The sequence below is a fragment of the Macrobrachium rosenbergii genome, chromosome 44 (assembly GCF_040412425.1).
Source record: "Macrobrachium rosenbergii isolate ZJJX-2024 chromosome 44, ASM4041242v1, whole genome shotgun sequence".
Taxonomy (NCBI): domain Eukaryota; kingdom Metazoa; phylum Arthropoda; class Malacostraca; order Decapoda; family Palaemonidae; genus Macrobrachium; species Macrobrachium rosenbergii.
Genome location: NC_089784.1, coordinates 15,007,041 through 15,021,844, shown reverse-complemented (window position 1 = coordinate 15,021,844; position 14,804 = coordinate 15,007,041). Strand labels below are relative to the sequence as shown.

Here is a 14,804-nt window from a genome sequence, read left to right as displayed (position 1 = left end):
CATAAATCGAAATATTGTGCTAGAGACTTCCAATTTATTGCAAAATGAAGGTAAACGATTGAATATTACTAGAATGTAAGAGTTTTAGCTTACAATTGCATTTTTACCATTTCGGTCGAGTTAAAGTTGACCGAAGGTTGAAATTTTGGCAGTTATCGTGATTTATGTGAAAATATTTCAAAACTGATAAAAGCTACAACCATGAGCTATCTTCTGTTGTATTCTACATGAAATTGCGCACATTTTCATATATAAAAGTTTATGTAACGACTAATGTAAACGATGCAAACATTACGACAACATGGCGAAAGAATTTCTGAGATGTTCGGCCGAGTTACGCGCACAGACGTAAGGAAAAAGTTTTTATTTTTCAGAAATTCACCATAAATCGAAATATTGTGCTAGAGACTTCCAGTTTGTTGCAAAATGAAGGTACATGATTGAATATTACTAGAATGTAAGAGTTTTAGCTTATAATTGCATTTTTACCATTTCAGTCGAGTTAAAGTTGACTGAAAAGCTTGAAATTTTGGCAGTTATCGTGATTTATATGAAAATATTTCAAAACTGATAAAAGCTACAACCATGAGTTATTTTCTGTTGTATTCTACATGAAATTGCGCACATTTCCATATATAAAACTTTATGTAACGACTAATATAAAACAGTGCAAACATTACGACAACGTGACAAAAGAATTTCTGCGCAGACGCAAGGAAAAAGTTTTTTCAAAAATTCACCATAAATCGAAATATTGTGCTAGAGACTTCCAATTGGTTGCAAAATGAAGGTAAATAATGATTGAATATTACTAGAATGTAAGAGTTTTAGCTTACAATTGCACTTTTTGACCATTTCGGTCGAGTCAAAGTTGACCGAAGGTTGAAATTTTGGCAGTTTTCGTGATTTATATGAAAATATTTCAAAACTGATAAAAGCTACAACCATGAGTTATTTTCTGTTGTATTGTACATGAAATTGCGCACATTTTCATACATAAAACTTTATGTAACGGCTAATATAGAACATTGCAAAAATTACGACAAAATGACAAAAGAATTTCTGAAATTTTCGGCCGAGTTACCGCAAGGGCGTAAGAAAAAAGTTTTTTTTCAAAAATTCACCATAAATCGAAATATTGTGCTAGAGACTTCCAATTTGTTGCAAAATGAAGGTACATGATTGAATATTACTAGAATGTAAGAGTTTTAGCTTACAATTGCATTTTTTTACCATTTCAGTCGAGTCAAAGTTGACCGAAAGTTGAAATTTTTTGTAGTCGACGTACGGTACGTCCACTTGGCACCCAAAAGACAATTTTAGTCGACGTATGATACGTCCAGTAGGCGTTTAAGGGTTAATATTCTATTATACAAACATCAACATAACGAATATGCATCTTTTCCATGGATCTTTTAAAATGTTATGCTATAATTCACTGTATCCAATAATATTGTGTATATTCTTATATTGCTTTTGTATTATAAATTGTGACCATAGAGATCAATTGTATATATTCTTATATTGCTTTTATATTATAAATTGTGATCATAGAGAACAATGTTCTGGTTTGGAAATCGATTATGTGGTAAATTTATTTCACTGTATTTAACTCAGTTCAGAGCTCTTTTCTTGCATTTAGTTTAGGTAAATGAATCTCTAGATACTTTATTTATATGTGGCAAGGTTATTTTTCATTATGTGAAGTGTTTTTAAGTTGTAATATAACTTAAATATGTCTCGTTGTGAAATTAATTTAGCTATTTTTTTTGTTAATAGATGATGTTGGCCGTTTGGTGGCATGTTTGTTTTGCGTAAGAAAAAACTCAAGATTCCGCTAGCTATTTTCACTTGATTTCATCATAATATGAGCTTTACATATTTATCATTTATTGGCAGAAAAACAGCAGTAATATGTGTTCTTTCATGCCCAGTAATCTTGATTACAATACTTTCTCTCCAATTTTAATTATGGTCAAGTTTCATCCATGTTGCCTGTGTACAATAATTTATAGTCATTAGCAGCTTGCACATTGTTTTCTCAGCTTTAGCTACAACTTGCAGCTTAAATTTAGCTGTACAGTATATTTCCTTGCCGATCTTTTATTCATACCGAATAAGGGTTTGATGTAAAAATATATTACAGTAGTCGTATTCTACTTAACATCATTTGTAACATAACTACAGTAATTGTCGACTACTGTTTGATGGTTGAAATGCAAGCGAAACGGTTATTGTTATCCGATTCAGATATAAGCAAAACAAGTGTTTCTCGTTCGGTTGTTTATGGCTGTACGCATTTACACGAGTATAATGTTACCAACAATACTTTTATCATTCTCTTTTACTTTTTTAACTAGAAGATGGGATAAAGAGATGGAGGAAAAGAAGTTGGTATATTGTAATTTGATCTCTTTCACTGCCTGATTGTACGCTGCTGCCTGCACCCGCACAAAATTTAAAAATATTTTATAAATGTTGTATCGGTATTAATTGCTTATCCCATCGCAAAATCAAATTGTCATAAGGCAAATTATACTCGAGCAGTACCTGGGTACCTGAGTATTTTAATAGTTTTATCACAAAAAGTTCATTTAGTCATGAAAATTATATGAAAATACAGTAATTAGTGAATATTTCTCAGTGAAAAAGACCGCGAATGGGCAAATTTTCAGCGAATAATGCGTTTATATGTTCCATAGAGAAATCCGTAGATAGGTGAGAACGTGAATACGGGCGTGTTTACTGTACTGTATATCATGGATGATTTGCTCATTACATATAGTTAAGCAGTTGTTTTTATGTAATGTGAAACTATTCCAAGTAGCTTGGCCTTCTAAAGAAAAGTATATATTCCAGGAAGCCTTTTTTGGTCGAAATCTCATGGACACCAGCAATCTGGAAGAGGAAATGAAACAGATAAATGGCTTGGATGAAGAGCTAGATGAAGATGTTTTTGACCCTCAGAAACCCAAATCAGCTATAACATTGTCAAAGGTGAAATATTTTTTTCATGTGTGCTTAACAAGAAATTTGTATTATAGTATTTAATATTCATTAATTTAAGTTATGAAATAAGTTTTTACATTGCAAGCTTCATGTTTTTGTATTTTCAACAGATTTTATAATTCTACATTAATGCTCAAAGAAAGACTTACCTTATCAGATGTTTTGGGGTTCAGATTTTCTGACAGGAAACCAAGTCGTACAAGTAACAAAGACAGTAGTTTAGCTTGTAATTGAATATTCAAGATAACTCACAGCATACTGTAATTCCATATAATCTCTAGTCTAAACTAAACTATGTTATTTCAGTTTTAAGAAATTTATCAGCACAATACAGGCAGTTATGGTTATTGGCGATCTGGTTTTATGGCGCTTGTCTAGCAACGACGATAACCGGATTTTCGACACCAATTCCCGATTATCATCGCTGATAACCAGGAATCAGTGCTATTAACACCGATTTTCGGTTATCGTCACGCTGTCAGTAACGGAACCCCGCCGATAACTGGGGACTGCCTGTACTTTTATATTTAAAATGGTAGCCTGGATATTTCCCTAATAATAAAACTGATAAGTTGAGGTTACTGCATACAGAAACTTCCATTGACTTAGAAGTGTGGCATTTTTAATAGTTTTCAGTCTTTTTATTAAAGTGATTTTTTTTACTGAGTACTTTCCAGAGTAGAGTCCATTTTAGTCATCTTCAGTTTAAGGCTTTTTTAATGTGGCTTTAGTTTCCTATTTTACAACCCATTCATTCACTTTTTAATGTAATGACTTAAGTGTGCTTTTGTAGTACCAAAAGAATTTTTGCTCCTTGCAAATAATCTTAAGTATTGCAACATAGTGCCTGAAGAATTTTACCTCTCCCTCTCCCTCTTTTAAGAGGTGTGTAACAAAAGTTGTATGTTATCTCACCTTGATGTATTCTAACAACAGGATGAGGTCCAATTAGTTCAAGCTGCCCAGAACAAACAACAAGGTCGTGTAGAAGGAGCAAGTCAACAAGTCAAGCCATCTTCTCCACAGCATATAAAAGCTGATGAGACCCTAACACAAGAGAGAAAAGACAGCATGGATAAAAAAGAAAATGTGAGTTAATAGTAGTTTGGTGTACAAACCTATAATTTACATTAGTCTCATTTTGTGGGCATCCACTCCCTATTATAAAAAAGATTGTTTTCTGGATAACAGGCAGCACTGCTCATGTGTACCTATGGACCTTGGCGTTTAGTTAACCAAGACTCTTATTTAGGTCTGGTTAAACAAATCATTTATAACTAACTAACTCTTCTGTCTACCTAGGTGTTAGCAAGTTGTTCCCTAGACATAGCTGATTTTAATTGTGTTGTTTCTTCCCTTGCTGTTAATTCATGGTATTCCCCCCCCTTCCCCCCATTTTTTCACGTGTTGGTGTACTTCATTCCCATTGTTTGTTGCTTTACTGATTTTCACTTCTATGTGAAGAAGCATCTAAATTTTGATTACAAGTTGCGTTACTGTGATCTGTAGCGTGAAGGAAAAGCAAATCATGATTACTTGATTTGTAACGAAAATGTGTTTTGAGTTTTGAAGTATTAATTTTTCTTTTTTGTACATTAATCTTGGTTAACAGTCCTCTGCCAACACCAGCCTTTTCAGAATTCATTCTTGTCTTAAAATTTTACTTATACATCTACTGCCCATTCTCTGCCTTCTTGCATCACTCCATCTTTAAAGATGTTAAGACATGGAGGCAACACACTTGTTTTAGCCCATTTTTACATCAAACCAGTCACTTTCCCCATATACAAATTTAACACACTTCCATCATAAGAATTTTGATTGCTCTTAGTAGCTTAATCTTCAGTACCCTACATCTCCACCTTGCCCCTTTTTTTTTCCAGCATGCTTTTTCTAGTCCTTTATGTCACTTACAGATTTTCCCCTTCAATTTCAAGCTGCTCATGTAATTGTATCAACCTCGGATGTCTATTTTTCAACCACTCAATTGCCTTACTGATGTCCTCAGCAATCATTTCCACAAGTATTCTCAAGTTTACACCCAGTGGCAAGTACAGTCATTCCTTGACTTGCAGTGGAATTTTAATATATTAAATTGGAAAGAAACTTGCAAAATATGTGAAATACTTCCACTGAGCTGTGAGTTCTAAAAGGCAAAATTAAAATTATCTCTTCATTATGGACACATTGGAATTATATATGTTAATGAATTTCAGATATATACATAGGCTCTTTTTCTGTGTTGTATGTGTCCATGACTTGAAACTTCAACTATGACATAGCCCCTCTCTTTTCCAAAGATGAACAGACTTATGTAAGAGCAAATGTAAATGAAACTCCAATGGGGTTGTTGCCTAACTTGAACCCATGGTCCAATTAGGCACTCTTGCATGGTAGAGCCAGTCACCCAGCAGATGTTTATATTCCTTATATTTTGGAATGGATTGTTAAGGATTCCTAAAGACCTAAGAATCCAGGTTCAGGTTGATGATGGTTTTGTATTTATAAAGTAAATTTCATTTTATGAAAGTTTTATATAGGCTAGGTAAACACCAGAAATGGAGGCTTTTGGCATTTTGTTACTTTTTTAATACAGTTTTTTTATTTTCTCCATCATATTACTGTATGTAGCAGCATATAAGATGCATGGGCAAATTAGGCACCCTCATTTCAGTAGGGTATTTTCAGGAAAAAAGTTTAGTGCACAGGTTTACAAACCCTTATCAAAAATTCTATAAACCAAAAAGCTCCAAAAACTTAAATTTTTTTGCTGAGGTTAGAGCGTCAGTCTTAAGGCTTGTTTGATGCACCAACAACTGAACTAAGTCATCCTGATTCACTTAGGTGTGACTTGTTTAGACTTATTTGGTAGGCCCTCATAATGATTGTGTGAACTAGTGTCCCTGGTTAGGCTGTTATATCAACTGTATCCACATGCAAAAGTCAATTAGAACAGCTATATTTAATGATAATTTTGATAAAACATTTCACTTTCTGTATGATGGTAATTTAAATTAATTTTGATAAAACACATTTCACTTTCTGTATGATGGTAATTTAAATAAAACTTAGTTTACCTACCGTATTCCCGGTTATATTGCAAGTATTATTGTCATATGTAGTTTAACATTACAAACATGCACCATTTGCATTCTGGTAATGTTTACATTATCAAAATCATCAGCTGATTGAGTTTTACTGACATCATTGTTACCATGTGTTGGCATGAGATAGCTGACTTAATACTATTGACATGCTCACTGCCATTAATAAAGTTGATTTAAAAAATACAGCTTACTGTTATTTAGCAATGCAGTAAATGTTAAATGACCTAAAGGTGAGACTGCTAGTTTTGGACGTTGCTCTTGCCGACTCCAGACTGTTTTACAGCCTGCAAGTCATTTGTTTCTTTAGCCACAGCTACAGCCTGCAACTTGAATGGCATGAAGGATTAATAAAAATTTATATATATATATATATATTTTTTACTTAAGAAAGTCACTATTGAGAGTTTGGAAGTTTTTAACAGGTCAACAACTTTAATGCAACTCGAATAAATGTGTGATAGTTACTGTAACTAACATCCACAAACAGCTGTTTCTTGATTCAGTTGTTTATGCCAGTACTTGGAGTTGTTTTTGCTGTTGTTTTGCTTGAAATAGTAATTGGTTGTTAATTTTAAGAAACTTTATTAGAATTATTTGACAAGCCTTAAATTTGGTAAGCAAGTTCAAGTATGACAATTCACATTTCGCCTACAAAAGTATTCTAGGCCTATTAATTAGTCAGAAGCTAACTTAGGTGTAATGTGCATTATCAGTGACATCTACCAAACTGTGCATGTGTGTGTGTGTTGAAGAATATTTAGGTGTTACGATGGACCAGCTAACACTAATGAATGTTGCTGGTACTGTGCTTAGAATAATTTATTTTACAGTACTTGTAATAATAATAATAATTGTGTAATAGTATTAATATTCATTTAAGTAGATGTTGTTGTCATGGACTCAGGCTAGGTAATACTGACCATCTTGTTATCATGGACTCAGGCTAGGTATTACTGACCATCTGGGGTAAAATTAGACTACAGTAGTGAATGTTGGGGATAACATTATCCTACAGGATGCCTCACCTTTGCATATGAGACCTTGGGGTGATTTTTTGAGCCAAGCCATTTTTTGGGGAAAATTTGTTCTTATATGCCATCAGATATGATACATGATAGGCCTATAGGCTTGTAAAAGAAAAAAGTAATTAAAATTATGTTGTGTGTGGTTGTGAAAGCAGTATTTGAAGCTACTGTTATTTTTTGCTAATAATATTTAATTATATCTTTACACCAGGATGAGGAGATGGCTGAAGAAGATGAAAATAATGAAGCAATTGATGCAATATTTGCTCCTGGTGGTGATCAGATCTTCACTGATATACTGATAAGTGATATCATGAGTGATGCTATGAAAGATGATGATACTGGTGATGAAGATCTCTCCCAGGACAATATTGATGTTCCTGGTGCAGGTGGTAATGGAACTAAGCTTACTGATATCCTTGGTCCTGGATTTAATCTAGAAGACATGGCAGATATTATGAAAAATTTACCTGAAGACAGCACAGAAGATAGCCAAGATTCTACATTATCATCAATGCCAGCATCATCGGCATTGAGTGGTGCTGATGGTGGAAGTACGATATGTATGGGAAGTGAAGTAAATGTATCTCCCAATGTTTCACCAACCAACCACACAGTTGTGAATGTAGTGAGCACTGCAAATATGCCAATGTCATCTGTTGCACCAACGCTTCCTGCAGCTTCAACCCTTCGCCCTAATCAGCCACCAGTTGCACCTCTTGGAGCTGTTACAACAGGATCTCTTCTTCCAGTTGGCCCTCCTGTTCCATCTTTACCAACAGTTCCTCTGAATAATCCCTTGCAAGTGCCCGGTTCTGTACCTCCCATTAAAAGTCCAGTTGGTTTACCAAGTCCAATAACCATGCACAACCCTGTTGCCCCTCATCCAGCTCCTCCAGTTTTGCAGCCTACCACCCATCCAAGTCCCATAGCTGGTTGTCCACCATCTATTCCACAGTCTCTTCCAAGTCCTTTGTCACGATCTGATTCTCAGTCTTCTCCTCTTGGATATCCTACAACTCCAACCACAACCAAGCCGTCGACACCAAGTGTACCTGAGCCTCAAAAAGTATGGACCAGTGACAATCAGTCGCAGAGCCTTAGTCTAGAGGAAGACGAGTCTCTTGGGGCAAAAGCTACTAAGGCAGCTGTACTCTATGTTAATGTGCACAAGCCCAATTTGAAAAATGAATATCCATGTAAGTTTTTAATATTCTGTATAACATCTTATATCCGTTATTGCTCTTCAGTAGGTCTGAATACAGTAAGATTTCATTAAGTACAAACTTTTGATTTACATGAAGTATGCTTAAGCCTCTGACTACAGTGTGTGAGGCATTGGTGTTCTTGTAAAAGAGTTAGGAAAGGTCATTTCTGTGGAGCAAGTGTCATATTTCTTCAGTTCACAGATGCTTTAGGAGAGTATGTGCTGTATTTTGCACTTATTCTCTATGAGTTCCCATTATTTTATAAGCTTGTCATTCAAGCATCAAAATGTTTTTATTTCCAGGATTTTACAAACGTCTATTAAGTGGGAAAAAGAAAAGCTAAAACAAAAGAAATAAACTACAGTGTAAAAACAAAGACAAGTAGGCCAATGAAAATAGATGCGAATACATTTATCAAAAGCAGTTTAACCCTTATTCCCCAGAGGTAGTGATTTTGCACTGCAGCCATAATGCAGGTAAATAGTAAAATAAAGAGGAAAAAGATGATTTTTTGCTGAGCTATTTTCAATATTAATTAAAAAAAATCTCTTCTATTGAATTGCATATCTTTCCCATCAACAGACTTATTCACAGTAGATTAGGCTGACACTGAAAGAACTGAGTAACTGAAAGTTACACATATGAAAAGACAGTGTCAAAAATGTACTCATTCCATTGATTTTATACTGAATAACTAAAAATGGTAAAATAATTACGTGTTCATACCTTTTGTGAAAACACTATTGAACAACAAACATGAACTTTTGAAGTACATTCAATTTCATATATGCTGAATGTGACCACTGTAGCCTATGCTAATACTGAAAAATGAGTTTGCTTTCGAAGAACTAAACACACTACTGTAAATGGTATTTTTGAAATGAACCTTACCTCTCCATTATATAGCTTTTACTTCTGCGCCAGTGGTAGTTTGACAGGTTGAAACAAAAAAATGAGAACACTCGGTTTTCTACGACTATCCGTCTTCAGTCTATCTACTTCCCCACCCCCCACCAGGGGACCAATATGTACAAACACTCGTAGCCAGTCAGCCTACTTCTGCCTGCTGGTTTCGATAGGAGGTCAACAAATTGTTAATTTACTTGGTTTTCTGTTGGTCTGGTTTTGGATACTCTTTTATTTTATTTTTCAATATTTATTTGGTAAGAACCTGTAAGGTCAGAGCTGCCACAATAGGAATTGTTCCAATTTTATTGACCCCCATGATCTGTTTTGTGCTGAGGGAAGGGTTATGACTGGATAACTGTGCGAATCATAGTTTACCAGATTGCAGTAATTGATCGCAAACGGAGAGAGTTTGTTAGGTTGTAGGAACAACTTTAGAGGGTAGGTCTCTTAAGTTAAAGGGATGCATGTCTTGTCTGCTTCCCTATTTAGGAACTGGTTAGGTCCTCTGCTGCTTCTCTTCGATCAGTCACTCCAAATGAGGTTCACAGCGATTCAGGGCATTAGATTTGATAGAAAGAAGTCATTTTTTATGTTCACTTGGCATAAGCTCTATGGTATGTTATTGTTGTTATTATTAATTTTTCATTTCTTTTCTGCGCTAGCTCCTGAGAGTCTCGTTAAGTTAGGGTTTTTACCCCGTATTGGGTGAAGGGTCAATGCCCCTTTTTTTTTTTGCCTTGCCCTTGGCACATCCTTTCTTATTCTCTTGTGGCTTGGAGTAACAGGGAACCGGGACATGTCATAAAGCAGTGAGAATCTGTGTCCAGTGTCTCCTTCCTCTGTTCGGTCTGGCATCTGCTTCTCAAGTTCTGAGGTTTGCAGCACACAGGTCCACCGTTAGCGATGCCAAGTGGCGTTGGGCGAGCCACACCAATTTCAGAGGTAGTGGCTCCAAGTCCAGCATTGGCGTCACCATTTCTAGTACCAGAATTCGTTCTTTGATAGGATTGCTTGGGTAAGAATGAGAGGAGTCTCCTGAAATTTTCCCCCCTTTAATTTATATAGGTGCACCATCACTGGCCAACAAAAGCCACGATACACAGGAAAGCCGAAGACAGTCTGGGCTTCTTGCTAGAAACTAACTAATACCTATACTAATCTTACACCGCAAAAGATTCTTAGCTGCAGGGGATTGAAGTGAAACACCCCAAAGCAAAAGGAAACTTTCTTCGAAGAGGCAGTTTTAGTCAGTGCTTACTACCTGGCAGAAACGGCTAAAACTCACTAAGAGTCAAAGCATCACTCCTACCAAGCTGATCCGAAACGGTCGGTTCCACAGGCATTAAGGGCAGTAGCGTGGTCCTAACAAACCATGTGCACTTTCCTCTACCTTTGGGACATTGCCCATAGGTCCTTGGACATGTTTTCCTAGGGTCCTGTGCTCAACAAGTTGTGTAGCTCACCCAGCTCCCCTATAGGGACAGGTAGCATCTCGCCTAAGGTGTACGGTTGCGAAAGAGAGCATATGTGTGTGTGTGTGTGTGACTGGCCTCCTCCCTTTTCTCTTTTCACCTTCCTCTCGTATAGGGCAGAGAGGCAGGTGATGAGCCTTCACATGCTGGAATGGCATATTATGCAGGTGAGTCTAGATAAGCGAGTACCCTGTCTATAACCTAGAGTACTGTAGATTGTTAAATGCAAGTCCTCGCCCCCTCTATCCAGCAAGGGGAGAGAAGTGCTGACAATAAAACAAACCTGTTGGTTATCTTAGCCTTTTATTGTCTCCGACACTGGGTTCATCCAAGCCCTTTTTGAATTAATGACACAAATTCATTAATTCGAAAGGCCCAGAAGTCTGACAGTTTAACATCCCATATGTTCAAGAGATCAGAGGCACGGGACTCCTTCCTCTGCTCTCCGAGATCAGGAAGAGAGACCCAGGTGAGCAGAACTACCATTCTGTTCAGAGATTTACCCAGAATCCACCCACCAAAGGGTAATTCTCTTATGTAAAGACTGAAGCTTTCACCCCCTATGGTCAGTTGTTAAGTACCTTTGAAAGTTAAACGGCTGTTCCAGCTCACACTGCAAGCAAAATCTTATGTTGAAGACCTTCAGGTTTGTATGTTAGGAAAAATACAAAATAAAAATTTGTAGTATCTAGATACTGTAACTTTGCTTCAGCCCTTGCCTCCATCTTGGGTGCCTGTTTACTGTTTTGTCCATAGCTATTGTGTAAGCTTTGACTATTACACCTGCCTTGGCTCTGCTTTGCTTCTGGTGCTCTCACTTGCTATCATCCTTGCTTCCCCAGCCTTCACTGTCTACTATTCCTCCTAAAGTCTCACTGGCTTCTAGCTCTGCAGTCTCATCTTCTCAGACCCTGCTTGATTTTTTAGAGATTCCACTGCCTAGTGGTTCTGCCCAGTTTCCTGTTAGGTTTAATAGTATCCGTAAGCCATGTCATGAGGTTTCATTGACCCCAAGCCCACCATCAACCTGCTGTTTAGTTGCAAAATAACTGTGGAGGAGTTCTTGCCCTCTTTAATTGTGCCAGTATTTTGCACCATTGTTCTCCAGTTAGAGACTCATTCTCTGTGCTAAGTTACTCATCCTCTTCATATGCTTTTCCTTCATGATCTTTTCTTTTGATTAGTTCCTTGCTTGCTTCCTGCAAGTGTGAGCTTCATAGGCACCCTGTTATCTCCTTGAACACATTGTCTTCTCCTTGTCCTCTGCTCTACCTGCTGTGCCTAATCCTTCATCACATTCTGTCTGCTCACCCTTCAAGATTATACATCTTTCAAGAATTTTAATGCTTACAGGCCAGACTAAATTTACATTAACAACACCCTGAAACTGGGCAAACTTTAGGTTGTCCAATTTTGAAAAAATGCATCAGTGGAAAGAGGAAGGTATGCAAATGCACATGGTAATATAAAAAAAAAGTTGATTTTTTAAAAATTTTTCTGTACCTTCTATGGAAAGTTGAAAGTGAACATTTCCGACCCTGTGTGGGACCTCTTTTCTGAGACACAAGGTGACAAAAATCTGTTCATCTTTGGTTACAATCTGCATCTTGTGGACCAACATCTATGTAAGTTTTACAAGATCCAGGGATTCCCTTCTCAAGCTTGTCTCCCCTTGCAGGCTTTTGAAACCATTGCCAAAGGATGACCTTGCTGCTTCTAGTTTTCCCTCAGCGGATGATGTCCCCTCTCTGGATGCACGATACATATACTGTATGCTGTCTGTTTTGATAATGTAATGGGGATGTTGTCTCATGTGATCTTTCTGGGTTATGCCTTGCTGCTTGTTTTGAATCCTGTGGCTCTTGACCTCTTTTCATAAGACTTAGTTTTAGGACTTTGTTTGAGGGTCTAGTTAACCTCTGAGGAAGAAATTGACATCTGCTGCCATCAACTTGGGGGTGCAGCCTCCTTGTCTCTGTCTCACTATGCTGTTTCTCAAACCAAGTTGCCTAACTGTCAGTGCCAACAGCTTGGTATTGTCAGTTTTGCTCTGCTTCACAATGGCATACCTCTAGACCACCTTTCATCCAATTGGTCATGGGAAGGCTTCCTTCAGATTTCTTTCCAAGGGAGGTCATTCATGAAATTCTGTTGTTCCATGCTCCTGCAGAGGAGTAAACTGGAAGCACCAGCCATGCGGTACAGCTATATATACGTCCCAAAATGGAAAAATAGGAACCTTATACGTTGGACTGTGGAAGTCTCCCAGAGGATGTTGTGCAATTGGAACCTCAAAAGTTTAAGCAATGATGCAGTGCAGTACTACCCTAAAGCAGCTCTCCTTGTATTATTTACTTACATTTTTATCTATTTATTTATTAATTTGTTAATTAATTTTTTTTCCTAATAACTGATAACTTTTTTCCGTATTTCCTACTACCTTCTCTTACTTCTTTGGGAACTTAAATTTCAAGTCAGTGGCCTCTGTGGGCTTGTTCCATATGAATTTGGTGCATCTGGATAGTAATATAATAATAAATAATAATAAAGATAACATTCTTCGAATGTGGGCACAAGCAAGGGGAATGGGAAGAGTAATTTGTTTTAAGGATACATAAAATTAGTATTTCACTGTGGTTTTATAGAGAATATTCTCTGAAATCCAAGCTTTATGTTCAGTATGCATGGAAAGGACACTATTCTTCCCTAAAGGATAGCACAAGCAGGGAAAGATCAGCGATAGCAATAAAAAACAATACTAATTCACATAGCCTTAGAAATAGCATTGAGGTAGTAATAAAGGACATCAGCTATGGAGAAGAATGACAGATGTTGCAGGCAGATGTTGAGATAACAATAAATGGCATTCTGATGTACAGAAGAATGAGAGATGTTGCAGGCAGACAAAGGACTCTAGGCTGGACAAGCTCATTGGAAATTTCTTTTTTCAGTTCAAGTCAGTGTAACAGGGTCTGTTTTACATTGTATAAGGGATACAGTATTACGATTAATTGGTCTGTGTATAACAAAACTTGTAATTTATGGAATGGTAACAGAGAACTACATTCATTGTTTCAGTTTGAAACAGTCTACTAGCTGCTTTACCACTTAAGGCATGTGTTAGTCACATGTAGATCATAAGAAGTGGCATATTTTTGGTTTGAAATCTTGTTTGAGGGACAATACTGTATCATATTCTCCTAATTTTTTTCTCTGTTTTTTGTAATTTTAGCTGTACCAGACCGAGAAAGGCAGATAAGAAGAATATGGAAGAACTTGAAAGATGCAGAACAGAAAAAGATGCTGATCCAAACAGCTCGAGAGAATAAGAAGGAATATTATAAGAATAAACAGGTTAGTGCCAAAATATATTTGCAAATATTTTGTTCGTTGGCAAGTATGTTTTGTCTGGCTTTGTTTTAAATTTTACTTGCTTTTTATCTGATCTTATACTGCAGGTGATGAGTAGGATTTGCTGGTGTACTGTTTAAAATCTTACCATAACTACCATAAACTTACTTTTTATGTGACAGTTTCCAGTTTCTCCAGTTGCTTTATACTGGTTCTGTATTATGTCTTATATTTCACTGACTGTTATTATGCCTTTATTTTTTTAGTAAATTTATAGGCCTCATTTCTTACTTTTGATGAATTAGGAGGAATTCAAATGGTTGTATGGTATTTGGATAATTGTTTTTTTAGTTTAATTTAAAAGGCAACATTATATAGTGAGCAGTTTTTTTTTAAATAATTTTTATACCAACCCAGTATTTATAAAAAGTCATTTAGTGCACAAAATCCTCCCAAATGCTTTAGACCCCTTTGCATAAATAAAGAAAAAATGGCAGTTAGCTGATTGTACTGCTGATGCAAAGGAGGACTTTAGGTCCCAACCGGTCGAAAAAATTGACTCTTGTGGCTCATGGGATCTGGCGATCTACCCACACACAGATAGTACTACTGGCTGGCTGTCATTTATTTATTTAAGTTGTGTTGAAGTGTCTGGGATGATTTCATGCTTGCAAAGTGGGCTTATTTCTAATCAAAAGTAATGGATTTGTTATGAAACAGTTT

General features: G+C 36.5%; 1 protein-coding gene across 14 annotated transcripts in view; it reads left to right on the top strand.

Annotated features, from left to right (window-relative positions):
- LOC136829355 (histone-lysine N-methyltransferase 2C-like) overlaps positions 1 to 14,804 on the top strand; it is a 189,130-nt gene that overhangs the window by 63,697 nt on the left and 110,629 nt on the right. For all 14 annotated transcript variants that reach the window (XM_067087796.1, XM_067087799.1, XM_067087798.1 and 11 more), the window contains 4 exons: positions 2,860 to 2,997; positions 3,946 to 4,098; positions 7,353 to 8,340; positions 13,963 to 14,084. In XM_067087796.1, the coding sequence (XP_066943897.1) occupies positions 2,860 to 2,997; positions 3,946 to 4,098; positions 7,353 to 8,340; positions 13,963 to 14,084 (1,401 nt within the window). The remainder of the gene's footprint in view (positions 1 to 2,859; positions 2,998 to 3,945; positions 4,099 to 7,352; positions 8,341 to 13,962; positions 14,085 to 14,804) is intronic.